Raw genomic sequence first — 24,970 nt, forward strand, 5'->3', positions numbered from 1 at the left:
TTTGGCACTTTGATAAAACTATAAAACAAAGATGCAGAAATATTTTTGATGGATAGTTCTGCTATTACTCAAAAAAATGACAAAAGAAGATAGGAAGAGGATATGGTACACTAGAGGAGAAAAATCTTATTCATAGATTTCTCAGTCTTCAGTTAGGGTCAAGAACTCTCTAGATGGCTTTATGGAATCCTGTCCCCAGTCTGTAATGAAGAAAATAACAGTAGCCTATCTTAAGGTCTTACGGTTACTGAAATGCTCTGAATAATTTGCTCTAGAGTAGACACTAGACTGTTGCTATTTGTTGTAACAGTAGCAAGTCACCAACAGAACTGCAATCAAAGCCATATATGAAAACTAATCTAGTTAAAGATTTCAAAATCACGCAGACAGGAGGGACTGAGCTATATGTGCAATGTTCGAGTGGAAGGGCACTGCTGACATTTGAGGGCATGTATAACATTGGCAAATGAACAAGTGAATGAGTAGATATGAGGCCAGATCTTGGTTTGTTGCAGGCCCCGGTTGGAGACTGTCTTTGAGCAAGAAAAGGTTTGCCTCCCATTGACAGTGAGAAGAGTATCATTTTCCAGCATGGGTCACTGGTTATTAAAGATGTGTTCAGCCAGTTTGAGCTGAGAGCCATATTTTAATGTTCTAAGATTGTTGTAACCCACCCAGCCATTCGGGGATTGGGTGGGATACAAATCCAATAAATAAATAAAATAGGTTTTGTTTAATGCACCACTTTCCAAAAATCTAATCTAAACCTCAGCCTTATCAAGCACATTGGCTCAGATTATCAAAATTTTCAAAGTGATTTTCACAAATTATTACAAAATGCCCTCCTTTAGAAAAAAACACACACCCTCTGTTTCATGCTGCAAAATACAAGCAATTAACAAGGTTTTCAGAATCATAAAATATTTAATAAGGTATATGGGGAGGAAGAATATACTGTATATAAAATTTCAGATCACAATATGAAGCCATTTGAGCCCTCTCCAAGCTAGCACTGCTCTCAATGCCGTGTTAAGATGTATTGCCACTGATACAAGACCTACTAAAAGCATACAGTATTACCGAATACAAAAAGTGGCTTGGTTCATATGAAATAGTTTTTACACAAATCGAGTGTCTGGAATACCTCTCTTAAGTGCAAAAAACACAAATCACTTTACATTAACAGCAACGATGCATTCATATTGTTCTCAGTCATTAGTAGTCAACTTGCATAAGATACGAGAGCACAAGGACGCTCACCAAAATAGACTAAAAGCCTGTTCTTGCAAAAGAAAGAAAGAAATACAGCATAACGGGAAGAAACACAAACAAAGATTATGCACACCACAGAAGTTGATGTTCTGTAATCAAAGCCGGATTAAGTGCCGTATTCCGTTGGTAAAAATCAAACTGCAGGGACGAGGCAAAACTAATTGTTCAGGAGGTGGTGTGTAGCGAAACTTCATTCAACATGCTCTTAAAATTCCCCACAAATTGTTTTCCTCCATCTGAGGTAGTTACAAAAATTGAAATCATAATTTGAAGCTTCAGCTACTGTAGCCAGTCAGAGCTGAAGCCCCTATTTTTCCTGTGTACAAACTAGTTGTCATCTGTCCAAAACTACCTTCAGTGTTTCAAAGACAGCTGAGAAGTCAAAGTTCTTGCTACACCAAAAGATTGCTAAATGGGAAAGAGAACTGGATTAGCTGTTTCACAAGGTGGCCTTAAAGTGAATTTCCCTCCCCTTCTGGTCCACGAGCTTTCCTGGTTTCTTCTCTTTTTACAGTCTATAAGTCATTAGGAGAAGAATGGGGGACCAATCATGTATCATCGCCCTTTGCTGTAACCAGGGAAGAACTGGTCAAGTAGCGTCTGCAGGATCTTGTTGGGAACCATGATGTAGCTCTTTCCAAGGTCATGTCGACAAGCAGGGCAGGTGAAGACTTCAGCTCTGAAAGAGCGCTGTAAACAGCTCTGAGGGCACAGAATGATAAGACACAGGTTTGTGAAGGGGCTAGGTCTCTATGAGAATCTGCTTGACATACATTAGCCCCAGGTTCAATCCCTGGCATCTCCAGCTAAAAGGACCCAGTAGTAAGTGACATGAAAGACTTCCACCAGAGGCCCTGGAGAATTGCTACCATTCTGAGTGAGTGACACTGGATCAATCTTCCGATTCAACACACGGCAACTCCATATGTTGAAATTAAATCACAAGAAAATATCTCTTTTTAATAGCTGTCTACAATCCTATTGATGGATTGATTGATTGATTAAAACTTCAATACAAATAAATTACTAATCCCTTTTTAAAAACAGCGGTTAATACAGATTTAAAATCAAATGCAAAAATTCAAAGTTCAAAATTCAAGAACGTCTCTCTTTCAGGAGCTCTACAGTAATATTGTGTCCTATAGGTTTACTATTTTCATGAAATGAAAACAATGAAATGGTTAATGATTAATATAGATCCCACTATGAACACAGCATGGGGATTTTTTTTCCACCTTGAGTTGGAATGGTCGGTCAAGTTACTTCCCATGGAACAGACAGTATGAATCTAGGATTGTAAGACTATCAATACAATCCAGTACATAGTTACTCCAGTCTTCTAAACCCATTGACTTCAGTGGGCTTAGACTGGAGTGACTCAGTTCTGGACTGCACAGTAATTTCCCAAATCCTTCAGAAGGATCAGATGCTAGAGTACTTACTTTACAGACATTGTGGAGGCACTCTGTGGTCACTGGCTGGTAAACCAACTCCTGGCAGCAGACACACATAAAAGATTGTTCCAGTTTCTTCAAAAAATTCTAGTAGAGAAATAAAAAATAATTCAGACCATGAAATGCTAGAGTGGGCACCTCCAGAAATATCAAAATAGCAGCAATTAGTTTATTTTTTAAAAAAACAAAGGTCACTTTCACAGTAGGAAGCAGATTACCTCTCCATGCTTGAAATCTTAGCTCTAAGTCTGCCAGGCAACAGACTCCTCTCTCCATCTCTACCTTCTTAAGGAGCAGCTATGCTCCTTCCATGAATTCCTATGGCTGTGGAAGGCTACACCAATGGATCTATCCATGCCTTTCTTCAGTGTCTGAACTGTACTAATGAAGTGCTCTGTAAAAGCAACTTATTTATATTCACTAAGGCAATGGACTTGAGAGGGAGGAGAGCTGGAGGTAGGGAGGACTGACAGAGCTATTTTTCCACATGCAGTTCCTCAGCCCTTTCCTTAGAGAGAAGATCCTCCATTTTATATCCAAGCTGGCAATTACTGTTGTTCCTGTTATTTGCTCTCACTGTTTTGTAAAGTTTATAAAGACATTCACCCCTTCCAAGGGGCTTTGGTGAGGTTTGGGACTCAGCATACAAACACTCTAGATATGTGGTAAGCAGGTAGTCTTTGCTAGAAGACAACAACCTGCCGGTGCACATACAGTATGCACTGCAAGCACCTTGCACGACTGGAATCGTAGACTTGGGAGAGTGATTGGTGAAACTGACATATGCAGGAAAGACACAGAATATATGTTTTATTTCTGGCTGTTTTTGTTTTCTGTGAGGAAAGGGCTTATGTGAAACCTTAGCAAAGATCTTTGGTAGTTTTTGCAAAGGAGGACATGGCTGTGTGGGTGCTTGCCATTCCAAAAGTGGCTGAGGATTCATGAATATGGCTTCCTTGCTCTTGCATTGCCAGTGGCTAACAGTAAGTGAGATGATACCACAATAAGGTTTTGCTCTGAGTCGTGCTTCATGTAGCAGCCTAAGAGACCTGCTGGGTATCTGGACAGGAGGTAGAAGAAAGAACCCCACAAATGAAACCAAGAATTTGAAAGACAAGTCAGGTTTCAATCACTATTGGCAGGCCCATTTTTGGTTTCACAAATGAACCACGGTTAAAAATAAACCATGTTTTGTGGTATATCTGAACAAAGTTTATGCCTCCTGTTGTATGTCAATAAATGTTTTACATGTGAATCTCCTACAGCTGTTGTAAGAAAGATTAAAAATGCAGAATATGTAAATTACTCCAGAAACATACTGGTCCTTCCTTAAGAGAAGCAAGTACTTCATCCCACAGCTTCTGGTTTGGAGAGTCTTCCTGAATCAACCACTGCTGCTGTTGAGTCAACTGGAACGCTTCACCTTTTCCTCCGTCTCCCATCCGCCTGGCTTTGGCTGTTTTTGGAGGTTCTTCTACAGCTTCTGAAAAATATTATCCCAGGTAGTGCCTTGCAAAGGGCTCTCAGGGTAAGAGTATTTGGATACTCCACCACGACAAGGTTACTGGTACAACTAGTGATGAGAGATTCCCACTCACCTTATTTCTGCATAGCTAGACAACTGTGAAATCCAGTTTTAAAAAAGGTACAGCAGAAGAGTTTTTGACTGTAAAATATTCACATGATTCTGCAAGAGACTGCTATTCTCACTTAAGTTTTAGTTAAGGCAAATGTGTTTATATTTCTCCCCAGTTTCATATTCCTGTTTCAAACTGCCTCTACCATCCTAGCATTATCTTATACACTTTATACACTTCTACTGTCTATTCAACACCAAAATACTTGAGCAGCCATACCATCATCGACTGGCCTTTTTTGATTTCCATTGCTCTGTTCTGTTGGCTCCGGTTTGACAATTTGTTTTTTTACTTTATCCTTCTTTTCTTTACTAGCCATGGCTTCCAAATAGCCTTCTGGATACTAGAAGCAAAAAAGGATCATGTTTTAGAAATATTCTAAACAAAATTAGCATTAAAATCAAGATTGCCTTGAAATATTTTTTTAAAAACTATCATATAGAAAAAGACATTCATCCCTGTGAAAGGAGAGCTAAAAAGCATTCATCCATACAACTGACTCAACTAAGACACAGCTACATATTGTTCTTCTGTGTTTACTACTCTGAAACAGTGAGAAGACCTGAAGACCTGGGAATTCCAGCCAGCTCTATAGCCTACAGAATTATTTATGGAACTGAGGGCTGTTTATCTATTTGGAAAGAAATGAGCAGCAGTTCACCCACTTCATCCATCACTACCTGATGTAATTAACAAGAATCTATTTTGGATTCTAAAAATTTTCAAGGTTAATGAGTGAAGGTTAAAGAAGAAACTGTAATTCATTCTAAATTACTGTAGATGTTAGAATTTATTTATTTATTACATTTACACCCCGCCCAATTCCTGACAGAAATCGGGCTCAGAGCAACTTACAAGTATAGGTTAAAATAATACAATAAAATCACAAGCAAAATACTACAATAAATACAAATCTAGCACAAATAGATACTATTTAAAACCAATACAGGTGACTGCCAATTAAAATCTCCCAAGCCTCATAATACTCTTTCTCCACATTCTGTTGTTAATTTCACAAAGTGAGAAAAGGAAAACTAAGGGGGTGCAAATGGTAATAATCTAGCACCAGATGTAAATATGGGTAAGGAAGGCTGGCTACTACAGATGCTATACTCAACTCTCGAGATGGCTTCAACACACTGGAAGGTGGCCGGCTGGCCTTCCGTCAACAGAAAAAGCTGGGTGTCATCAGCATAGCTCAAAACTAGCTGAATGTAGATGTTAAATAACATGGGGAAAAGGATAGCCCCTTGCAGCACTCCACAAACAAGCGGCTATCATTGGGAAATCATCCCCCCCCCCCCCCCCCCCCCCCGCTCTCCTTGATCCTGCAGAAATGAGGTAAGCCATTTTAAGGCTGTTCCTCTAATCAGCATGGTAGTGGGCCAAAATATAATGACCATGTCAAAAGCTTTGATGAGGTCTAATAGTTGTAGTCAAAGATTATCTAGGATGGCAACTCGCCCAATTTCCATCCCATAGCCAGGATGGAAGCTGAACTGGAAAGCTCAATGAGTCATCCAGAAATGCCCACAGGTGTTCTGCCACTGCTCTCTCAACTACCTTAGCCAGGAATGACAGATTTGAAACTGGCCAGTAGTTGGCCACATCAGCAGGATCCAGAGATGCTTTTTTCAAGAGGGGGTGTACCACTGCCTCTTTCAACCTCCCTTGGAACACTCCTTGCTCAAGGATGTGATTGATGATATCCAACATAGGGCATCATACCACCTCCTGGCAGGCCTTCATGAGCCATGAAGGGCACGAATCAAGAGGACAGGAGGTTGGTCTCACAGCAGACTAAAATGGTCCAAAGGTGGACCAGAAGATGGCCAAGGGGGCTCCAGTTCTTTTACTATTACCAACAGTTGGCAGAAGGTCATGGAAATGCAAGAAGCCTTTACCCGCGAAAAAGCCTCACAGCTAACAGTCATGTCAGTACTTTTGGATCCCACAGGTAGGGATGTTAAAGACTGAATTACTTCAAATAATTGTGTTGGGCATGAGCTAGTGGACACAATCGAGGATGCAAAGAACTCCTCCTTTGCTTTCTTGACTGCCATCTCATAGACCTTCATAAATGTCCTATAAGATGCTCCAGTAACCTCATCACAAGTTCTCTGCCAAACTCGCTCTAACCCTCTCATTTCCCGCTTCATCAATTGCAGCCCCACAGTTCACCAAGGGGCCTTGTTGACACAGGAGTGAAGAGGGCACTGGGGAGTGATCATCTGATGGTTTTGGAGTGTCGGACATTCCGATCCTTACAGCTCATTGAGGGAATCGCTGATAGGCATCACATCCTGCAGAGCATTTTGGAAATCCTCTGCATCCATAAGTCTTTGCAGGCAGGCACAAATAAGTCGGTCACCTAGGCAGAGGGGCTTGACATCCAACCGGGTTCTCAGGGCAAAGAGGTCAGTATCACATTTAATTGATTTTTTTCCTCAATATAATTCTGGCAAGTTCTAACCTGTAAACTCAGGCCCAGTTTCTTTGACCGTTCAGTTCCTTCTGAAGTCCAAGGTGCAGGTTCAGCATCATCCCTTCTCAAAAGATAGCGCCAAACTAAGAATCCACACTTTCCAATTTCTGGCCAATATTTCACCACCTATATTAGAGAAGTTCCATTAGAAGTTCCATTAGCAGTCTGTGGTCTGAAAGTTCCTATAAACCTATATCTGATTAAAACACTCTACACATTTATTTTTAAATTATAAACTGATGTAAGTAATCTGTACCTTTAAAATTCAAGATGTAAGTAATGTGTACCTTTTAAATTCTAAAACATTCTTAGCTGGTTTGAGGAATCTAGTTTGAGGAATTCTTCAGCTGCATCCAAGGGCAAGATAAGTGATAAATTTAAGAGGATTGGAATGGTTCTGGTTGTAGTTGAGAAGCCCCTATTAAAGATGTCTCCTTTGAACTCACACAAGTATTACTAATTAACTGTTATCCAATAACAAATGCTACTTTTTGAACAAGATGTTTGAGTCACAGCTGGATATTTCTAGGCTTTCTTGGATTACTTGAACTTTTTCAATGTGGCTTCAGGCCACAATAAATTATCTTCATCCATCAAGGGGCAGGGGGAAATGTGACTCTTTTGCTTTTCTGGACTGCTTTCAATACCATCAAATATAGTACCCTTAGCTAGATGGATATTAGGAACACAACACCCCAGTGAGTCTATTTATCTGACTTGTACCAAAATGCTGTGCTAGAATACAGTTGTTCAGGCTCAATAAGTTTGTGCCACTACAGTATTATACTCTGTCCCTTATAAGGTTCAGCTCTACTGCTCTTTCTGTAAAGTATCAGGTGAGATGGTGGATCCGAACAAGTTTCTGAGTGCAGTGGTGGGCTAATAAACTGAAGACACAGTTCAAAACACAATGGAGATCAGCATCCACTTTCCCAATGCTAAATCTCGTTGGCTGACATTATACCTGTCTTGTTCAACTTTCCCTTTGCTGTTGATCTAATTGGGGACTTTGGGAGACCTGCTCTATTTGTGTCTGTTTTCCAATGTAAGATTAGTGGCCATGGGAGACAGAGCCTTCTCTGTGGTGGCAACCAGATGGTATAATACTCTCCCGAACAGAGTACTGCTGGTACAAAGTCTTTGCCAGACTTTCCTATCTGCCTGGGTTTTCAATTAATTTGATAATGTTTTATTGGCTATAGTATTGTTCTAATATTATAATGGGATGTTTAGAAGCCTTTGGACAGAAAGAGAATAGACTGATTACCGGTAATCAAACAAATAAACTGCTATGGCAAGTAAAGAATCTGGTGGTCTATTTATCTGAAAGCAGAATACGTACAATTTGATTTACTGGGAAACACGATAAAATGATGCTACCTTAGAATATGAGAAAAGATTACCAAGTACCCTAAAGAAACGTTGAACAATGAGAAAATTCACAATTTTTTTAAAAAGAAAAAAATGCTATTATTTTCATTTTTTCATGAAGAGAAAGAAGAAAAATATACACCTTATAAATGCCATCATATCTATTGCCTTCTTCTGGAGCATATTTGCTGATTCTTCGCCCTTTTGAGCTGCGAACCACTCGAACTGGTTTACCAGCTCTCCAGTTTTTAGACTCTGCTCCATTTTTATCATCCAATGGGGCATCACAATTAAGGGCCAGTGCCCTGGGGAAAAAAGCATTTAGAGGTCTTCATATGATATAATGCTTCCTAATGGTCCATCTAGTCCAAAAATCTACAGTGGTCAATAGATACTCCAAGAACGCATACAAGCAAGTCTCAGAGGCCCAAGACCTGTACTGAGGCTCTCAGTAACTGCTATTCAGACATACACTGCCACTAAACATGCTTTGATGCTTTGTTAGCATCATGGCTTGTAGCCGGCTGCTAACCAACATCATCCTTTAAAGCCACTGTAAGGTAGCAGTGGGGCCCACAAGTTAAATATGTGTGATATCACAAAGTCCTTTGTTTTCTTTGTTCTAAGCTTACTGCTCATCAATCTCATTGGGCAGTCCTAAGTTCTAATATCATATATTGTGAGAGAGAAAGCCCACTCCAGTTCTTTCACAGTATGCACAATCCTATAAGCTTCTATACAGTTTTTTGTGCCCCTCACCCTGTCTAAGTTTTTCTTAGTTTTGCATTTTCTGAACATTTTTTTCATTTCCTCAGAGAACATAATCTGATGGTTTGATCATTTTGGTTGTTCATTTTTGCATCTTTTCCAGGTCAACAATAGACTATATTACAGATGAACAAGCACCAAACATCAGTATATGGGTTTTACAATACTGGCTCTATTATCATCAATCTATTTCCTAATAATTCTTAGCATGGTGATTAACAACATTTGTAGTTATGTTGCTGTGTTCAGCATTTTCAATTTGACTTTTATGATCAACTTCAAAGTCACTCATTAAAATACTGGCTTGGATCCGATCCTGTATAGCAAATTCAGAAGTGATAATTGTTGAGAGCTTTCCCTCCTCCTACTTCAGACTCTCATGCCCCAGTAATTCTGCCCCTAGCAGCTAGTAGATCATCGGGCCAGTCTGTGTGGCTGCACAGGTGCAAAATGAGGGTCTCCAGCAAGATAAATGGCAGAATTGAGCAGAAAAACACAGTTTGGATCCAAGACTCACTGTTAATTTTCTAATGATTTTTGAAGACTATGCCTCTTTAAGTGAAGGAAACATTACAAATATTTTAGCTCTAAATGTTCACAGCAGCTGAGACAGACATTACTAATTCAAAATTCTAGCCTGAAATACTTTGGTAAGAACTGCAAAACAGAAATAGAACACTGTGCCTGGCTGAGGACTGGAATAAATGGGCTCTATTATGTCCTATGAGAATTTGCAAACAGTGAATAAGGGAGAAGATGGATCATGTCCCATGTTTTCAAATAACCTTAGCTCAAGTGAATTTCTCCTTTAGATAATACCTACCTGTTCATATGTGTTAAAGTTTGATCAAATGAATGTTCTCCAATCCTTTTATTGCCAGAAAGATCTCTCCCACCACTTCCAGTATAAGTGAATTCATCTCCTCGGTCCTATATGAAAAGATCAGTCAGTGATTAAACTTTCAAATGAATGTAACAGCTTAAAAATGACAAATTTCATAGCTCTGAATATAATCAAAATAAGTCTCCACCAAGTCTGCTATGAACTAGGAGGAGAATCTGTCTCTAATGAAGGTTGAACATAGAAGAATAGGTTGCTTTCCTGGCATAAGGTACACATTTTATACAGAATACTGTAATTCTAAAAGGATTAATTCAGCTTTCATGAGACACTCATAGTATAGAACATGCAACATCTTATATCATCTTCTCATCACAAGAATCAACAGAATGGAATAAACATCCGCTAGCACTGTGCTAATCAAATACATTTTGAATTCCCCTGCACAACATCTCCCTCTCAAAAGAGATACCAGCCTCTCTCAGAATTGCAACTTCCAAATATTTAAAAGATGAGGGAAATGTATGATTAGAGCATTTTGCAGAAGTATGAGAACCACCGTAACTGGGCTTCATGAATTTGGTTTCAACCATTTAAAAAATGAACTGTGAACTCCCAAAGACTCCCAGTAACAATTGAACATACACTAATGGCATATACTAAAATTAGGTACTTAAAAAAACCCTGATACAATAATAATTGGTAACACAAATGGACAGAAATAAACCTGGATTGCCACAACACTCCACCAAAAAATTGGTTGTTACAAGTCACAGACCCGATTTTGACCCTTTCTGCACTGCGGCGGCAGCACTTCTCCACCACCATAATTTATGCTCCCTCCCAGTTTCCTCCCTAGCCGGAGAGGTGGCTCCGCACAGAGCCGCCTCTTGGTCGCCCTCTCCCACTCACCTGTCTCTCCAGCGTCGCTCTGGAGGGCTGCAGGGACCCGCCCACGCTGCCCTCCGACCCCTGGAGGTTGGAGGACAGTGTGGGCAGGTCCCTGCAGTCCTCCAGAACGATGCTGGAGTGGCAAGTGAGTAGGAGCAACGAGGAAAGGAGCGGCTTCCCTGCGGTGTGGTTCACACCGCACCGACAGGAAGACGCTCCTTTTCAACAACTTCGCTCGTGGAGCGTGGTTGAAAATGGCGTCTTTGTGCCGCTGGGAGGAGCAAGGACGGCGCTGCTGCAATGCAGCAGCACCTCCTATGTGAACAGCTCCCTGGGGATGGCGTTTTTGCCGTCCCTAGGGCGCTGTTTTTGGCCTATGAGGAAAGGGCCTTTCTTTGTAATATAAATCAAGAAAGGGGAAGGGGCTCACGAGACATCACTTAATATTTTTCTTAGCTATCAAAAATATTAGACTAAAAAAATTGCAAATAAAAATTTGATTTAAAAATGCTAACACATCAACAAATACAATTTCATCTTTTATGGGCAGAAGTAAACAAATTAGTGTAACAAAGTAACCTGCTGACCTGTATGACAAGTGTAACTCGATGATTGATTTCTAACACTTTATAAGCAATTTATGGAAGCATTAACTGCTATTACATTAATTGATTTTACAGCCACACCATAAACAGTCTTCTTGGCCCTATTCATCACCTCCTAATAAAAATATCATGAAAGCAAAATTGTTCTCTAGAGATGAATTAGAAACATACAGTGAAATTCTAACCCTTCTAAGCTCAGAGTTCAATGAACTTACAAGCATGTAATGCTCTGTCTAAGATCACACTGTTAGCTGAGGAACAGAATACTTTCAGAAAAGCCAAAGAGTGTTTCCTCCATTTTTGATAATTAGCATGATGATCTGTATCCAACCAAACATGCAGAGATCATAGAGACTGCTGGTTTGCCTCTCTTTTCCATACAGTCACTACGCCTATTTATTTATTTATTTATTTATTTATTTATTTATTTATTTATTTATTCATTCATTCATTCATTCATTCATTCATTTATTCATTCATTCATTCATTCATTCATTCATTCATTCATTCATTCTATTTGATAAACCGCCCTACCCCCAGAGGGCTCAGTTTTTTTCTCTTTTACAATGGACATTGCACCTGCAGCTGGACTGAGATATGAAAATATGCATCTGTGAAGACACCCACAGCAAAGTCTGAGTAAGGGGCTACCAGCAGTGGAACGTCTGTCAGGAAAAACATGCAGGACTTGGGAAAATACAAACTCAGAATGGGGCACCTTTCACCAGACTTCTAATTATTCTGGAAAGAAAGAAGGGGAATAATCCTGATGCCCTTTGGATAGCAGGGGCTTCTCTGATCGCCCCCTTAAGAGCGCAAGGACTGAATCTCTGCAACAGCAGCAAAAATGGGTGACAGGCAGCATACTGGAACTCAGAGAAAAAACTGACAACGAAGACAGTTCCAAATGGTAGCCCAACTTTACCATCTTCAAATAAACCCCACTGTCATCAGTAATGGCTTCCCAAAATGGCACAAGTTGAGACAGTCTATTAAAAAAGGACCCAACATGTAGTCAGGATGCAGAAGTCCTTCCACTGGGTTGATTCCTGGGAAAAGACATCCCTGACTTCTCCCCTGTGTGGTAAGGGGTAAGAATTTGGCATGGGGCTGAAGGAAGACGGGGCAGTTTTATTCTGCCTACAGGTCCTATTCTGCCCGTCCCTAAGTTAGGGGAGAGGCACAGGAGTTTTCAAAGAAAATGAAGATGGAACCAAAAGGGGCAATTCACATGACTAACAGTACAGTAACAGTACAAATCACACATCTCTTGAAAATTGTGAACGAAACTACCCCACGGGGCCTTAGGCCTGATGTGAGGGGAAAAAAACATCAGCAACACTGAAGCAAGCACTTTTTGAAAGAAGTGCAGAACCCTTCTCAAATTCCATGGTAAAAAAACCCTCAAAATCTTGACAAAGAAAACTACCTCACAGGGCCAGAGGCCTGATGTGAAATAAAGAAGCAGCAGAGCCGAAGGAAAAAAAACTTCCTGAAAAAGGTCAGAGCCCTTCTCAATGTCCATTGTAAAAGAGAAAAAACTCACAATTCTGACAACAAAACTACCTCACTGGGCCTGAAGTCGGTGTGAGGAAAAGAAACATCAAAGCCAAAGCAAAAACTGCTGGAAAAGGGCAGAGCCCAATTTCCATGGTAGAAGAGAAAACAGTACAGTTTTGATGAAAACTGCCTCACGACAGGTGCAAGAAGAACTAAGGGAATAGCACTCCTCCCCTGCCCATCACTTGACCATTTGGATAGGAAACTTCCCTCACAAGAAGAGGGGGAGGGAAACAAGTGTTCTTCAGAGCTGCAGAGCAGACAAAAAGCTTGAAAATCTTTCCGTGACAGGCCTGCACAAGTGCAGTCCCCTGTGTGTCTGCACAGAATAACCAGGAAGATTAAATATACTTAACATAAACTAGTGGGTTTTCCAAAGTTTGTTTGAAGGTCCAAAGGGTAGGGATGGAAAACTCAGTAAATAAGTGAGAAGTTCAACCAGAGGGAATGTACAGTTATTGGCAAATACAGCATTCTGATCAAATGGTGACAGTAGGGACAACAGCAACTTTCCTAATCAGCAAGTTATTCTGTAATAATTCATTACAGCAATTTTCCCAAGCTTTTGTGAAAAATAGTCTTCAAGCCATGCTAGAGGGCTGTATACGGAACCCAACAACAAACTGTAGCACTGGAAGAGAATTTCTAAATCAAACTGCGTTCTTAAAATTAATATACGTGACAAACATAATACATAAGAAAGAAAACAAGAAACATAAAACTGCAAGGAAAAAACATCAGTCGTCAGTGAACACAGAATAAGGTCCTTAATCTTAGCCCATGTGACTGATACTGCGTAAATGCTTCATTTACTATCCTATTATACATGCCGGGACTATTTTTTAAAAGCCAGCAACAGACTCTGCAACTGACTGATGCCCACATTTCTGGATTTGGTAATGATGGCAAGCTTGGCATTTGCAGATGAATTTAGAGCTATCAAGTACCTCCTCATGGGATTTCGCCAACCAAAGACACCAAAGTCTTTAGAAGCTAATTCCCATAGCAGCAGCAATAGCTGAGAAAGTGCTACTGGAAGTGAACAGATGATATTCAGGTACTCCTGCGGGTGATGATTAATTTTCCTTCTGAATGACTCTTAACGTATTGCTTACTGCTTTATTGTTCATCTGAAGCATGCTTCAAAATTCCTCCTGACAGTTCAGAGCTGGAGACCAGGGTAAGTAAACATTACTCCAACTGTGGAAAACAGTTTATATCTACAACACAAGCAGGGCTAACAAAATGAAAAAAGACCCACAAGATTGATTCATCATCTAGTGAAACAGCTTGCAGCTCTATTTATGCATTGTACATACTTCCCCAACATCTGTTTCCAGGTGGTAGATGCTGAGATTAGTCTGAGACAGTCTTCCAAAACCTACCTCAGTAGTTCACAATGCTAGATCTCAAGATTTCACTTCTTCAATCTTACTGAAGCGGTAAATCTGCGCTTGGGCAATACCATTTCAGAATGTAGATGGGGATTCACAGGATTGAATACTTCTCCCTCTGCACCGAAATGTCGCAGATGAGACAGCACTGCAACCTTAGCTTCTGACACATCACACTAATTTCTAGTGCTTCCCAAATAGGCAGCAACATCGGGAGGCTTATCATAATGCTATAAATGTAGGTGCAATTTGGTTTCATGTATGCTGCATTGAGGACACTGGGAGAGTGAAGAATTAATACACAAATACACAAAAATAACTATATTAGAATGGTGACATGCTGAAGGTTTTTAAAAAACCCAGCTGGAAGTTTCTAACATTGTCATCCAAAGCAGAGTACACTATGCTAACTCCACTGAAGTAGATGGGCTTACAAGGGTGTAACTCTGATTAGGATGGCACTGCAAACCATATTCAGTATTTTTTGTTAGGGATATTAATATATTCCTCCAGCAATACATACAGTCATGCAGCAAACGTGGCATGGATCAAATGAAATGTACTGTACAATTTCAGGCTGCAGGTGTGGATGAATGTTCCTCCATTAAAAAAAAAACACAACCTTCCATGAAGAAAACTAGCTGTCAGAAAGCATGGTCTGGCTTAGCTTTCTCCTGAAATGTTTCATTCACTCCGTTCACCCCGGTCAACTTCTTCCATTTCTAAGTGTTTATTCAGAATTATCACCAGACAGAGCTTGGCAAAATCAGAATTTGCTGTGACTGAATGAAAGTATTCAATCCTAACATTATGAAACACTGCAATATTCACAATAATGCATAAAAATTGAATATGTAATTCTTGGGAAATAAATGTCCATTTCAGAAAGGGTGGCCTGCAACTAAGTGTGCTGAGAATCTCAGTACCAGATACTGAAGCAAAGTGATCCTTTCTATAAAGATTTTTTTTAAAAAAAACAAGTTTTTGTATTCTGCTCTGAAGCACTGTGGCAGTCTACTGAGCCAATACAGACTATTTCAGTCTTCAGATATGACGAAGTCAATGGCTGATGCTTTACTACAAAAAGAAGTGAACTCCCACTACTAAGGATATACAGGAAAAATAAAATTGTTAATCATTTGTAAGATATTCTCTGCTTCAGAGATATTTTTATATGAATTTCAGAATGTCCCTACTTGAAGAAGAGTGGTAGAGTTCGCTCTACACTGAAGTTCCCTGAGGTGGTCTCCTCAGAAAGTAAATGGGTTATGAAACATCCTGCCTATTCATCACCAGTCTCCCATCATATCCATCTCCTCAGCAATAGTTTCTTCTACTTTGCCACCTCCCTGTGCAGCAGCTGGAATAGCAAATTCTCCTTCTTTCTCACTTTCCAACACCTTTAATAACAGTGAAACAATCTGTATGTGCCTTATAGATCTTCCCAAACCCTTACACCCTTACAAGATTCATTCTCTTTGAAAGACCTTGGCTCAAGTTTTGTTTGCAACCAAAAGCAATGACTGAACACTCATGAAAAGAAACAATCTCATGAGAATTAAGGAAGACCTGTAGACATTTATGACTTTTCTTGCAGTTTGTACAAAGTGTGGGCGAATGAAGAAACAAGAGGAATAATTTTTAGCTCCTGGGCAGAAAGGGACAACAGAGGAGGTAAGGATTATTTTCCCTGCAGTTCATGGAAGTCGCTGTTCTCTTCCCTTTTCATTCAGGCTTCCACTGCTACCTCATGGATCAAACTTTATTACAATAGCACCTTATTCTGAAATATTTCTCTTATTGCAAATAATACTTGAATTGAAATATATCACTGACGGTGTGAATACAAGCAATGCAGTTAACTCTCTACACATACAAAATATTCTGAAAATAAAACTTACTACTTCATCTTCAAATCCTCCAGCCAGCACAAGGGAGTAAGCTCCATCATTGCTACGACCATGAATTCCGCCAACATGTGGTCTGTGGACACCCGCTTCACTCACCTTCACAATAAAAATTAACAACCTGGTTTAAAAAAGAGTTCACAGGCTATGACAGCAATGATCTAAATTTGAATTCACCATTTCACTTTGGATAGCCAACTTTCTACCTTCATTACAAATTACATCTGCAGTTTCAAGGTTTCTGTCATACATCCAAGAAGCTGCAGTAAAATAATCACAAGCCCAAATTGGACCTACAGTAGCAAGTAGATCTTCGTTCAAATGTAATACCTAAGCAACAAAACGGACTCCGCAGCACAGGGCTATAAACAGAAGGTCCAAGCCTAGTAGTCTGTTAATGGGTCAGCCACCAGACAAAGGAAAGGCCCAGCACCTGTGAGAAATTAAAACATGGCCTCCAACGCACCATGAAAAGGGGCTGCCAAGAGGAAACCAACCACCACTGTAACTGCAATCTTTAGATCATAATGACACTAAAAACACCACTTTATTTTAAGCATTGGAATTAAAACTGGACTATGTTTAGTAACATGCCCACTAGTGCAAATGATACAAGTTAGAAGAAAAAGTATCTGTGTGCTTAATTTATAAATCTAGAGAAAGCATATGTACCTGCACTCTGAATTTCCACGTTGTTCCAACAGGAACTCCAGGAATAGGTCCATAATGGTTGGAAGGAACAATAGTACACTCCTTAGTACGCCCAACACAGGCCATACCCTACAAACATGAAGATACTAATTGACTTTTATCAGTAACAGTTGCAAAGTTTAATGAAAAGACACACAACCAACTTGTATCACTTGTTTACGTTCAGAACTCATTTCATTACACAGGCAGATACACATAAAGTAGGTTGGGATGTGGACAGCAGCCTTTACTCTCTTGGTGCAAAACAAGGTGTTTTATGAGTTTTACTCTTAGGGAATTTTATATATATATACTAGCAATTTGACCAGTGAATTTCACTAAATGTAAACTACTAAACTGTTTTTTATTAGATTATTGCATCAAAATTCTAGTGCCTCTTGGATACCAAGTGAGGATCACTGAAATCCTGAATAAGGTGGGCAGTGACTGTCATTGAAAAGGATTTTATAACTGAAGAGATGCTAATCCAAAATATATGGCTAAGCCAAGAAACAAAATGGCACTAAGCAGCAACTGCATGTTGGTTACTCAAGAGTAACCATTTGTTGACTGTAGTAACTCACTACATGTCATCCACCTTGAGTCCCTGTGAGAAAGGTAGGTTACAAATAAAGACATAAATAGCCTACATCCTTTGAGTAAAAGACAACAGTGATAATACGGCACCACCCACAGCATCATCAGTGGGACAAGGTAAAGCACTGTCACACGCATTCGAGGACACATGATGGATACAAGGTAGGAAAAGTATGGCCTTGGGCAAGTTCCCTGGAGAGATGGCATAAAAATGTTCTAAATATATAAACAAACATGTACACTTATTTGGTCATATACAATATTTAAATATCCCTACAGCTCATGTTCCCAGTATGTATAAAGCATTTTAGCATGTGTGCTAGTAGAGAACACAAATATACACAGTGTACAGCTGGTTTCTATTGGTTACCTTGCCCCAGTCCCGCTGGCTGTCTGTGCAGGCAGATGGCATCTTTGCTTTCTTTTTACTCTGCTTGAGCTTTTCCCCAGCTTTTACAACTTCATTGGAATCAATTTTACAGGAAGGACAATACCTGAGAAACAACACATTGTTACGTTATCTACTCCTGCACAAAACATGAGCCAATGATGAGATGGCTGGAATAATTTCCGCAACTCTGCTCATCTCCATCATGGTTGTATTTTGGTTTCTTCTTCTGTGTCTCTTCCAAGTTATCTGCCATCCACCTTTCTTCTCATGCTGCTGACTTTTTGTACGTCTTCAACAAATACATCTCTTCTTCAAAAATAATCAGGATTGTGTGTACTATGCTATTTCAAGCAAGAATTGCATAAAAATATTTCCAGTGATCAAAGGAGGGGCTTCAGAGCATAGCTCCACCTAGCAACTCCCTATGACCAGCAGAGGAAATATATGCACAATTACTTCAAGTTGTATAATTTGTCTCATCTGTGCAATTCTGATTCTCTTGGCAAAGAATTGCAGTTTCACAACCAGCTCAGGAATAATGAGGGCATAAGACAATGAACATGCTATGTGACATGATGAAGCGCCAATTTGCAAGCAGATTTACTCATAAGTAGATCCAGCATTTAGCTCAGCATTTAAACAACTGCAGTCCTCTCCTCTAGGTAAATCTATTCACAGGAGCTCACTTTGTTCTGTACTTCAGCAGCAGATATAAACAAGGGCAACATTTTTCTATTCAGAAATATCAACTTCACCTATGTTAATTAGGCCTCAGTAGAGTTAGGCCCAAAATCCTTTTCCTTGGTAGTCCAAAGGGCACTATGTTCCATTAAAGCAATATTCCTTTTTTAAAAACAAACAATCAGGCCCATCACTTTAAGGACCAATCCGAAAGTCTTATAATTCAGTAAACAAACGAACAAAAGCACATTCTCTGCAACCTTAAATAAAATAAATGTCTTGCATTATTTACCAGTCCTCATCTTCAGGTATCTTGCTTAGAGGAGGATTCAGGCAGTATATATGGTAGGCCATGTTACACTCGTCACAGAGAAGTTGCATGTGGGCATCTTGTTTCCCTCCACATAGATAACATGAACAAAATCGACATTCTTTATCTGGATCAGCTCGGCAATGCTTGCATTCAGGGCCACTCTTTCCTGCAAAGCAAAGTGAGATTATCTTTCCTCTTTATGACAGATCTTACTCACTCTTGTGCACGGCTTGCTAATCAAGAGGTACTTTCAAGCCAGGTTGCACAAAATATATATTTGGAAGATTACCCCAATGATGTAAATATATATACTGTACCCTGAAAATGTTAAGAATTTGTTTAGGAATAGTTACTACAAAACCAAAAGCTTAAAAACAAATTTGGTTTTTTTTCCTCCTATGTATTTAATGCAGTACAGATCTGTTTACTCATAGCTTCACAGCAGAATGCAAAACAAACGTTAAATGTAAGTATAGCACAATGACAATGCTAAGGATTTGTGCTACAAGAGGCTGCTCGACATGGGGTGACTATTTACACTGTCTACACTGTTTCTAGCATCTTACAGGTAATCAAAAAGTTGTTTACAATTCTTAACAGATTATTTTTCAGTCGTGGCTCCAGAAGCATTGAACTCCCTGCCACTAGAGATGCACCAGGTCCAGGATTTGGGCCCATTTGTATGTAGTTTAAATCTTTCTCTTTGAGGAAAAACTGATCTTTAGATATCTTGAGAGACTGGCCTGTCTTATTTTTGACTGCTGGTCTGACTGGAATTTTGGTAAGCTGTGTGATTTTTAAATACCTTTTTAATTTTAATACAGATCATGCCTGTAACTCTGTTTGATTAGTGAATTATAGATTTAAATAAACAGAAATGACAAGTGCACTGAGGTTTACATGGAATTTGCCATCAATGTCAACTGCTGGTGAGCAGCTGCACATATTCCAACTTGAAACAAATTATATAGAAACGATCCAAAATGTGCTGCTGTATATTAAACAGCACACTCAGCATTACATTAGTATAACAATAAAATGGGCTACTAGGCTGGTATAGATTACATTCCGAAAGAAAGAAAGAAAGAAAGAAAGAAAGAAAGAAAGAAAGAAAGAAAGAAAGAAAGACAGACAGACAGACAGACAGACAGACAGACAGACAGACAGACAGACAGACAGACAGACAGACAGACAGACAGACAGACAGAAAGAAAGAAAGAAAGAAAGAAAGAAAGAAAGAAAGAAAGAAAGAAAGAAAGAAAGAAAGAAAGAAAGAAAGAAAGAAAGAAAAAAAGGGTAATGTACAGTATTGATATGTGACACATCTTGGAATTTTCCATTCTAATAGTACATTAAGCAGAGCAAAACACTTGTAACTGAACTGTCTTCAGTGGACTTAAAAAGGCATAAGTCTGCTTAGAATGGCACTGTAAATATACTAAAACTATAATCTAAGTATCAACTATAATGTTTTAACCCATATATTTTTAGAAAGCTTTGAAAACACAAAAACAATACAGTGGAAACAAATCAGCAAAGAGAAGTAGTGAATTCCATGGAACAGATAAACAGAAGTGGAAGAGTACTGTAAAGGTATTCATACCAGGGATGTAACGAGGCAAACTGTAGCCCTGGGCAAAACCTGAGTTGGAGTACTAAAAGGTCAACTATTGGATAGAGAGTTCTCTACCCTAATCACCGCAGTCAAGAAAACATGCTCCCCCCTGTATTTTTCTCTCTCATTTGAACGGGGCCACTTGGCACACTACCTGTATTGCTTAATAAACCCTGCTCAAAGGAGAGCCATAATGCTCGCCAGGTTTAAAGTTATGCCCTCTGCCTTGTTACATGGCAGATTTAACAAGCAAGAAAAGGCTAAAAGATTGTGCCCCATGTAATGATGAAGCTCAGTTGAATCTCTGGCCCACCAGATTACTACACTGTCTCAGATTCAAAGGAAATCAGATCCAAGTATGTGAGATCTTACTCCTTTACCCCATTTACCAAGGAATACTCCCACGTTTTAATTAACAGAATTACACACTGCACTTGTTTGAGACAATCCTGATCCTTCTCTCTCTGTATGATAGTGGCATGACTTTTCTCCTGGAAATTACTAAAAGCATACTATTCTGAATTTCCTTCCGACCCTACACATTTTAATCTGTTTTTATTATTGTTGTACTGTTGTCTATGCCCAATAGGGAAGGCTTTTAATGGGAGCCCTAATAGGAGATGGGGGCCTACAGTTTTGAGGGTCCCATAACTTTGTAGCCCCCACTGAACCAAACAGCACCAAACCTGGGGGGGGAATCATCCCAGGGCAGTCTCACTGATGAGACCATGAAAGTTTTGAGACTGTGCCTTCAGAAATGTGCCCCCCAGCCTGCACAGCCCCCATTTGACATCAATGCCCAGAAACTCAATGCAGAACAAGAAGATTCTTGGGCAAGGAGATTTCTGGGATGTGTTCCTACCACAGAAGAGGGCGCATTTTTTGGATAGTATCTGCACCAAAAGTGTCAGGGTATCATCTTGGAAACTGTCACTGTGGGGACCCCAAGTTTAGTGCAGTTTGGTTTAGGGGAGGTCCCAAAGTTATAGGACCCACCTCAAGGGGTGCCTCTACTCCCATTGGCCCTTTGCTAAGGAGATGGGTGCACTGCCCTTTCGAGGGTCCATAACCTTTGGGACCCCACTGAACCAATCTGCACCAAACCTTGAGGGTGCCATCATGACAGTCTCCAGATGATACCCTAAAATTTTGGTGCTGATATTACATCCAAAAATGCCCATCCCTGCAAGAACATCCCGAAATTTGCCCAAGAATCTTTTGTTCTGCATTGGAGTTTTCTGCATTGCTGTCAATGGGGGGTTGCAGTGGCTGGGGGGGTGGAGTGGGGCAGAACCATTTCTGAGAGGCACAGTCTTCAAAATCCAGGGGCTCTCATCGGGGAGACTGCCCTAATGATGGCCTCCCTCCTCGTTTGGAATGCGAGGATTTAATTCAGGGGCCAAAGTTATCAGTGGACCCCTCAAAACTGTAGCCCCCATCTTCTATTAGTTCCCATTGAAACTGAAATGGGGGATGATAGAGGCACCCCTTTTGGGAGTCCACTTAACTTTTGGACTCCCTGAACCAAACACTCCTGCACCAAGAGCTTGGGGGGGGGTAGCATATAGGACAGTCTCTCCCTGATGATGCGTGAACATTTTGGTGCTGCTAGCCCGGGGGTGCTAGGGAACCTGCGGCTCTCTCAGATGTTCAGGAACTACAATTCCCATCAGCCCCTACCAGCATGGCCAATTGGCCATGCTGACAGAGGCTGATGGGAATTGTAGTTCCTGAACATCTAGAGAGCCGCAGGTTCCCTACCCCTGGCCTAGAGACACAGCAAGACCTGAGCAAGGCTGTTAATGACATTGATTCATAGAGTTGCCATAGAGTTGCTTGAAGGAATTTAACGTATGCAATTTACCTCTCAATCCTCAAGTGCAGGCTATTCAAAACAAAAAGCTTTGCAGCCCTCATTTTTCAAAAATTATTGATCTGCCCCCAGTGTTGTTCATTTTAGCCAGGTCTGAGCAACAGGTACATACCATAAAAATTGTTAGCCAACAGTCATATGGAGATCACACTGAGAAAACTTTTACTTGGTTGCAAGAGGACAAAAGCGTCAAGCAGGCAGTGGCCCTAGCCACACCCACAGTTTGCTCGATTGCTGCCCATGCTTTGCCTGAGTCACTCATGTCCTAGCCTGCCCAGCCCAGGAAATCGGCCCCCAGGCATGCCTTCAAGCAAGTTGACTGGTTCAAGATGCCAGTTAACAAAGCATTTATTATAAGTATCTTCCTGTCAGCCAGATCTATGTAAGTGTGTCTTCAGGTGTATTTCTATTTTGGTAATTGCTGACACATTTTTTTCTTGTATGATATGCTTTCAATTGGCTGAGTTGTTTTCTGATGTACGATATTGAAGGATATATACTCATCCTTTACTCCAAATAAGATAGATTCAATTTGTTGCAGCTGCATTAATTATAAATGCAAATTGCACCACACAGACACACACAGTATCCTAGACAAGTTAGAGGAAAACAGTGCTGCACTTGCCTGTAACTGTAAATCATGGAGTTGTCTGCTGTGCATGCACAGGCCAACCACTTGGAAGATTTTTAGCGTACATTTTTGGTCTGGAGATACAGCAGGGGAGCTTCTCCCCTCCGGAACATTCTAGCAGCTGTTTTCCTGCTCCAAAGGCAGATGCTTTCCCTCAGTTCTCCTGAGCCACCACAATGAGTCTCTATCAAGGAAGGATGAAATAGGAGCTCACAGTGGAGTTGGAGGGAGAGAATCAGTGGTGGGATTCAGCAGGTTCACACCACTTCGGCATAACCGGTTGATAAATTGTGCTTGTAAACAACCAGTTGTTACATTATTTGAATCCTACCACCAGAACCAGTTGTTAAATTATTTGAATCCCACAACTGGAGAGAATGCATGTCTGCACAAAAGACAACTCAGTGAACAACAGTTACAAGTAAGCACAGACTATTTCCATCTTTGCTCTTCTGTGCAGTTTCACATTAGAAGACTAGGAAGCTAAATTAGCAGAAGGAGGGGTTAGCCTCTATTGGAAGAGAGATTGTAGCATTACTATCCCCACAGATGTATCTTTTCTTGATGTGCCCAAAATTGATTGAGCATCAGCAGATAACCATGTCGCAGCCTTGCAAATCTCTGCCAGCAGGATGTTTCATGAAAAAACAGCCCATGTTCTTGCCTGGAGGTGAGTCCTGCATGTTCATGGCAGGATCTGATCGTGGAGATGGTCAATCTATGACAAGGCAGCCTTCCACTTTGAGACCCACAAAAACAAATAGTTGTGGAACCTTCCTAAACTGATTTTTCTTCCTTAAATAAAATAATATTGTTTTGCATTAAAGTGTGCATGGCTCTTTCAGTCCCTGGGGGTAGGGGGGTAGGAAAAAACACCAGAAGTGAAATATCCTGTATCAGGTGAACCCTTGACACTGCCTTGCAGAGGTAGTGTACATTGGATCTTGAAACTTCATGGCAGGATGTTCTGCACTGAAAGCCACAAGCTCACCCACCTGTTTAGTTGAGGTAATGGCTACTTAAACATCCACCTTTAAAGGGAAGACATCTAAGGTGCATGTAGCCAAAGGCAGAAAAGAATCTTGAATTAGGTAGGTCAGCACTTCCAATAGAGACCTGTAGGGTAAAATGGGAGTCCTAGAAGGATAGAGATTGTTTAAGACCTTTAGAAAGATCCAGGAAGAGTGGTGTGCTTTTGCTTCTAACTGTGGGAAGCAGAAATAGCCGCCATGTGGACCTGTCATGAGTAGGGGCTCCTAGTCTGCTGAGTAAGTCTGCCTTGGTATTGTATCTAAACATTAGTATCTAGAAAGTCCAACAACACAGCAAGTAAGCACTGGTAATCATTGCAGATCAGGAAAAGGAAGTAATAATTAGCTTTCACAGGCGATGAGAATAGTGTTTTTTTTACTGTTATGTACTGAAAACACCTCAAAAGTAGAATGATGGAATCCTCAATCTTATTAAACCTACATAATTCTGGAATTTTGAGAAGAGATAATGGGTATTATCACATGCTAATTGCAATCTCAGTAACTACACTGTGTACTCATTTTTACATAGCTGAAATTTTGGCAGGTAACCTTATTGACAATTCCTTGTAAGTGGATGCCACTTATACGGCATGTGAGTTTTATTTGGGATGTGTATGTGAAGGTATTCTGTTTAATGACAAAAAGAGTGAAATGGGGTTGTTTGGTTGACACTGAAGGACTGTAGTAGTCCATTCACCTTAGCTCTTCTCATTCTTATATTTACTTCCACTTCTTGTGGTGCTGATTTCAAGCATAGTGTGCTCTTATTAAAGATGAACTGAGCCAAGCTATAGCTACTGCCTAAGCGTTTAGTGCTCTGCTAGAGCTTGGCTCTTCCATAACCAAGTCCTGTTCACACCTAAAAATGAGCTGAAGTGGCATAGAACAACAACAAAAAACAGAAAGGAAGTAATTTAAAGTGGGGAAGATGTCGGGAAGCAGGCAACACACTGGGGAGTT

At 40.3% G+C, this 24,970-nt stretch overlaps 1 protein-coding gene across 1 annotated transcript; it reads right to left on the minus strand.

Moving 5' to 3' along the window:
* Positions 1-904: 904 nt before the first annotated feature.
* LOC125436692 (E3 ubiquitin-protein ligase UHRF2-like) lies at positions 905-19,049 on the minus strand. Its single transcript, XM_048503911.1, has 11 exons — positions 18,837-19,049; positions 17,843-17,966; positions 16,858-16,965; positions 16,180-16,284; positions 9,811-9,917; positions 8,362-8,524; positions 6,837-6,974; positions 4,583-4,706; positions 4,046-4,209; positions 2,715-2,813; positions 905-1,974 (listed from the first exon to the last, which is right to left on the minus strand). The coding sequence occupies exons 1-11, from the start codon at positions 18,923-18,925 to the stop codon at positions 1,828-1,830; spliced, it is 1,368 nt and encodes a 455-aa protein (XP_048359868.1). The 5' UTR covers positions 18,926-19,049; the 3' UTR covers positions 905-1,827.
* Positions 19,050-24,970: the final 5,921 nt, after the last annotated feature.

The sequence above is a fragment of the Sphaerodactylus townsendi genome, linkage group LG07, assembly GCF_021028975.2.
Source record: "Sphaerodactylus townsendi isolate TG3544 linkage group LG07, MPM_Stown_v2.3, whole genome shotgun sequence".
NCBI classification, from domain to species: domain Eukaryota; kingdom Metazoa; phylum Chordata; class Lepidosauria; order Squamata; family Sphaerodactylidae; genus Sphaerodactylus; species Sphaerodactylus townsendi.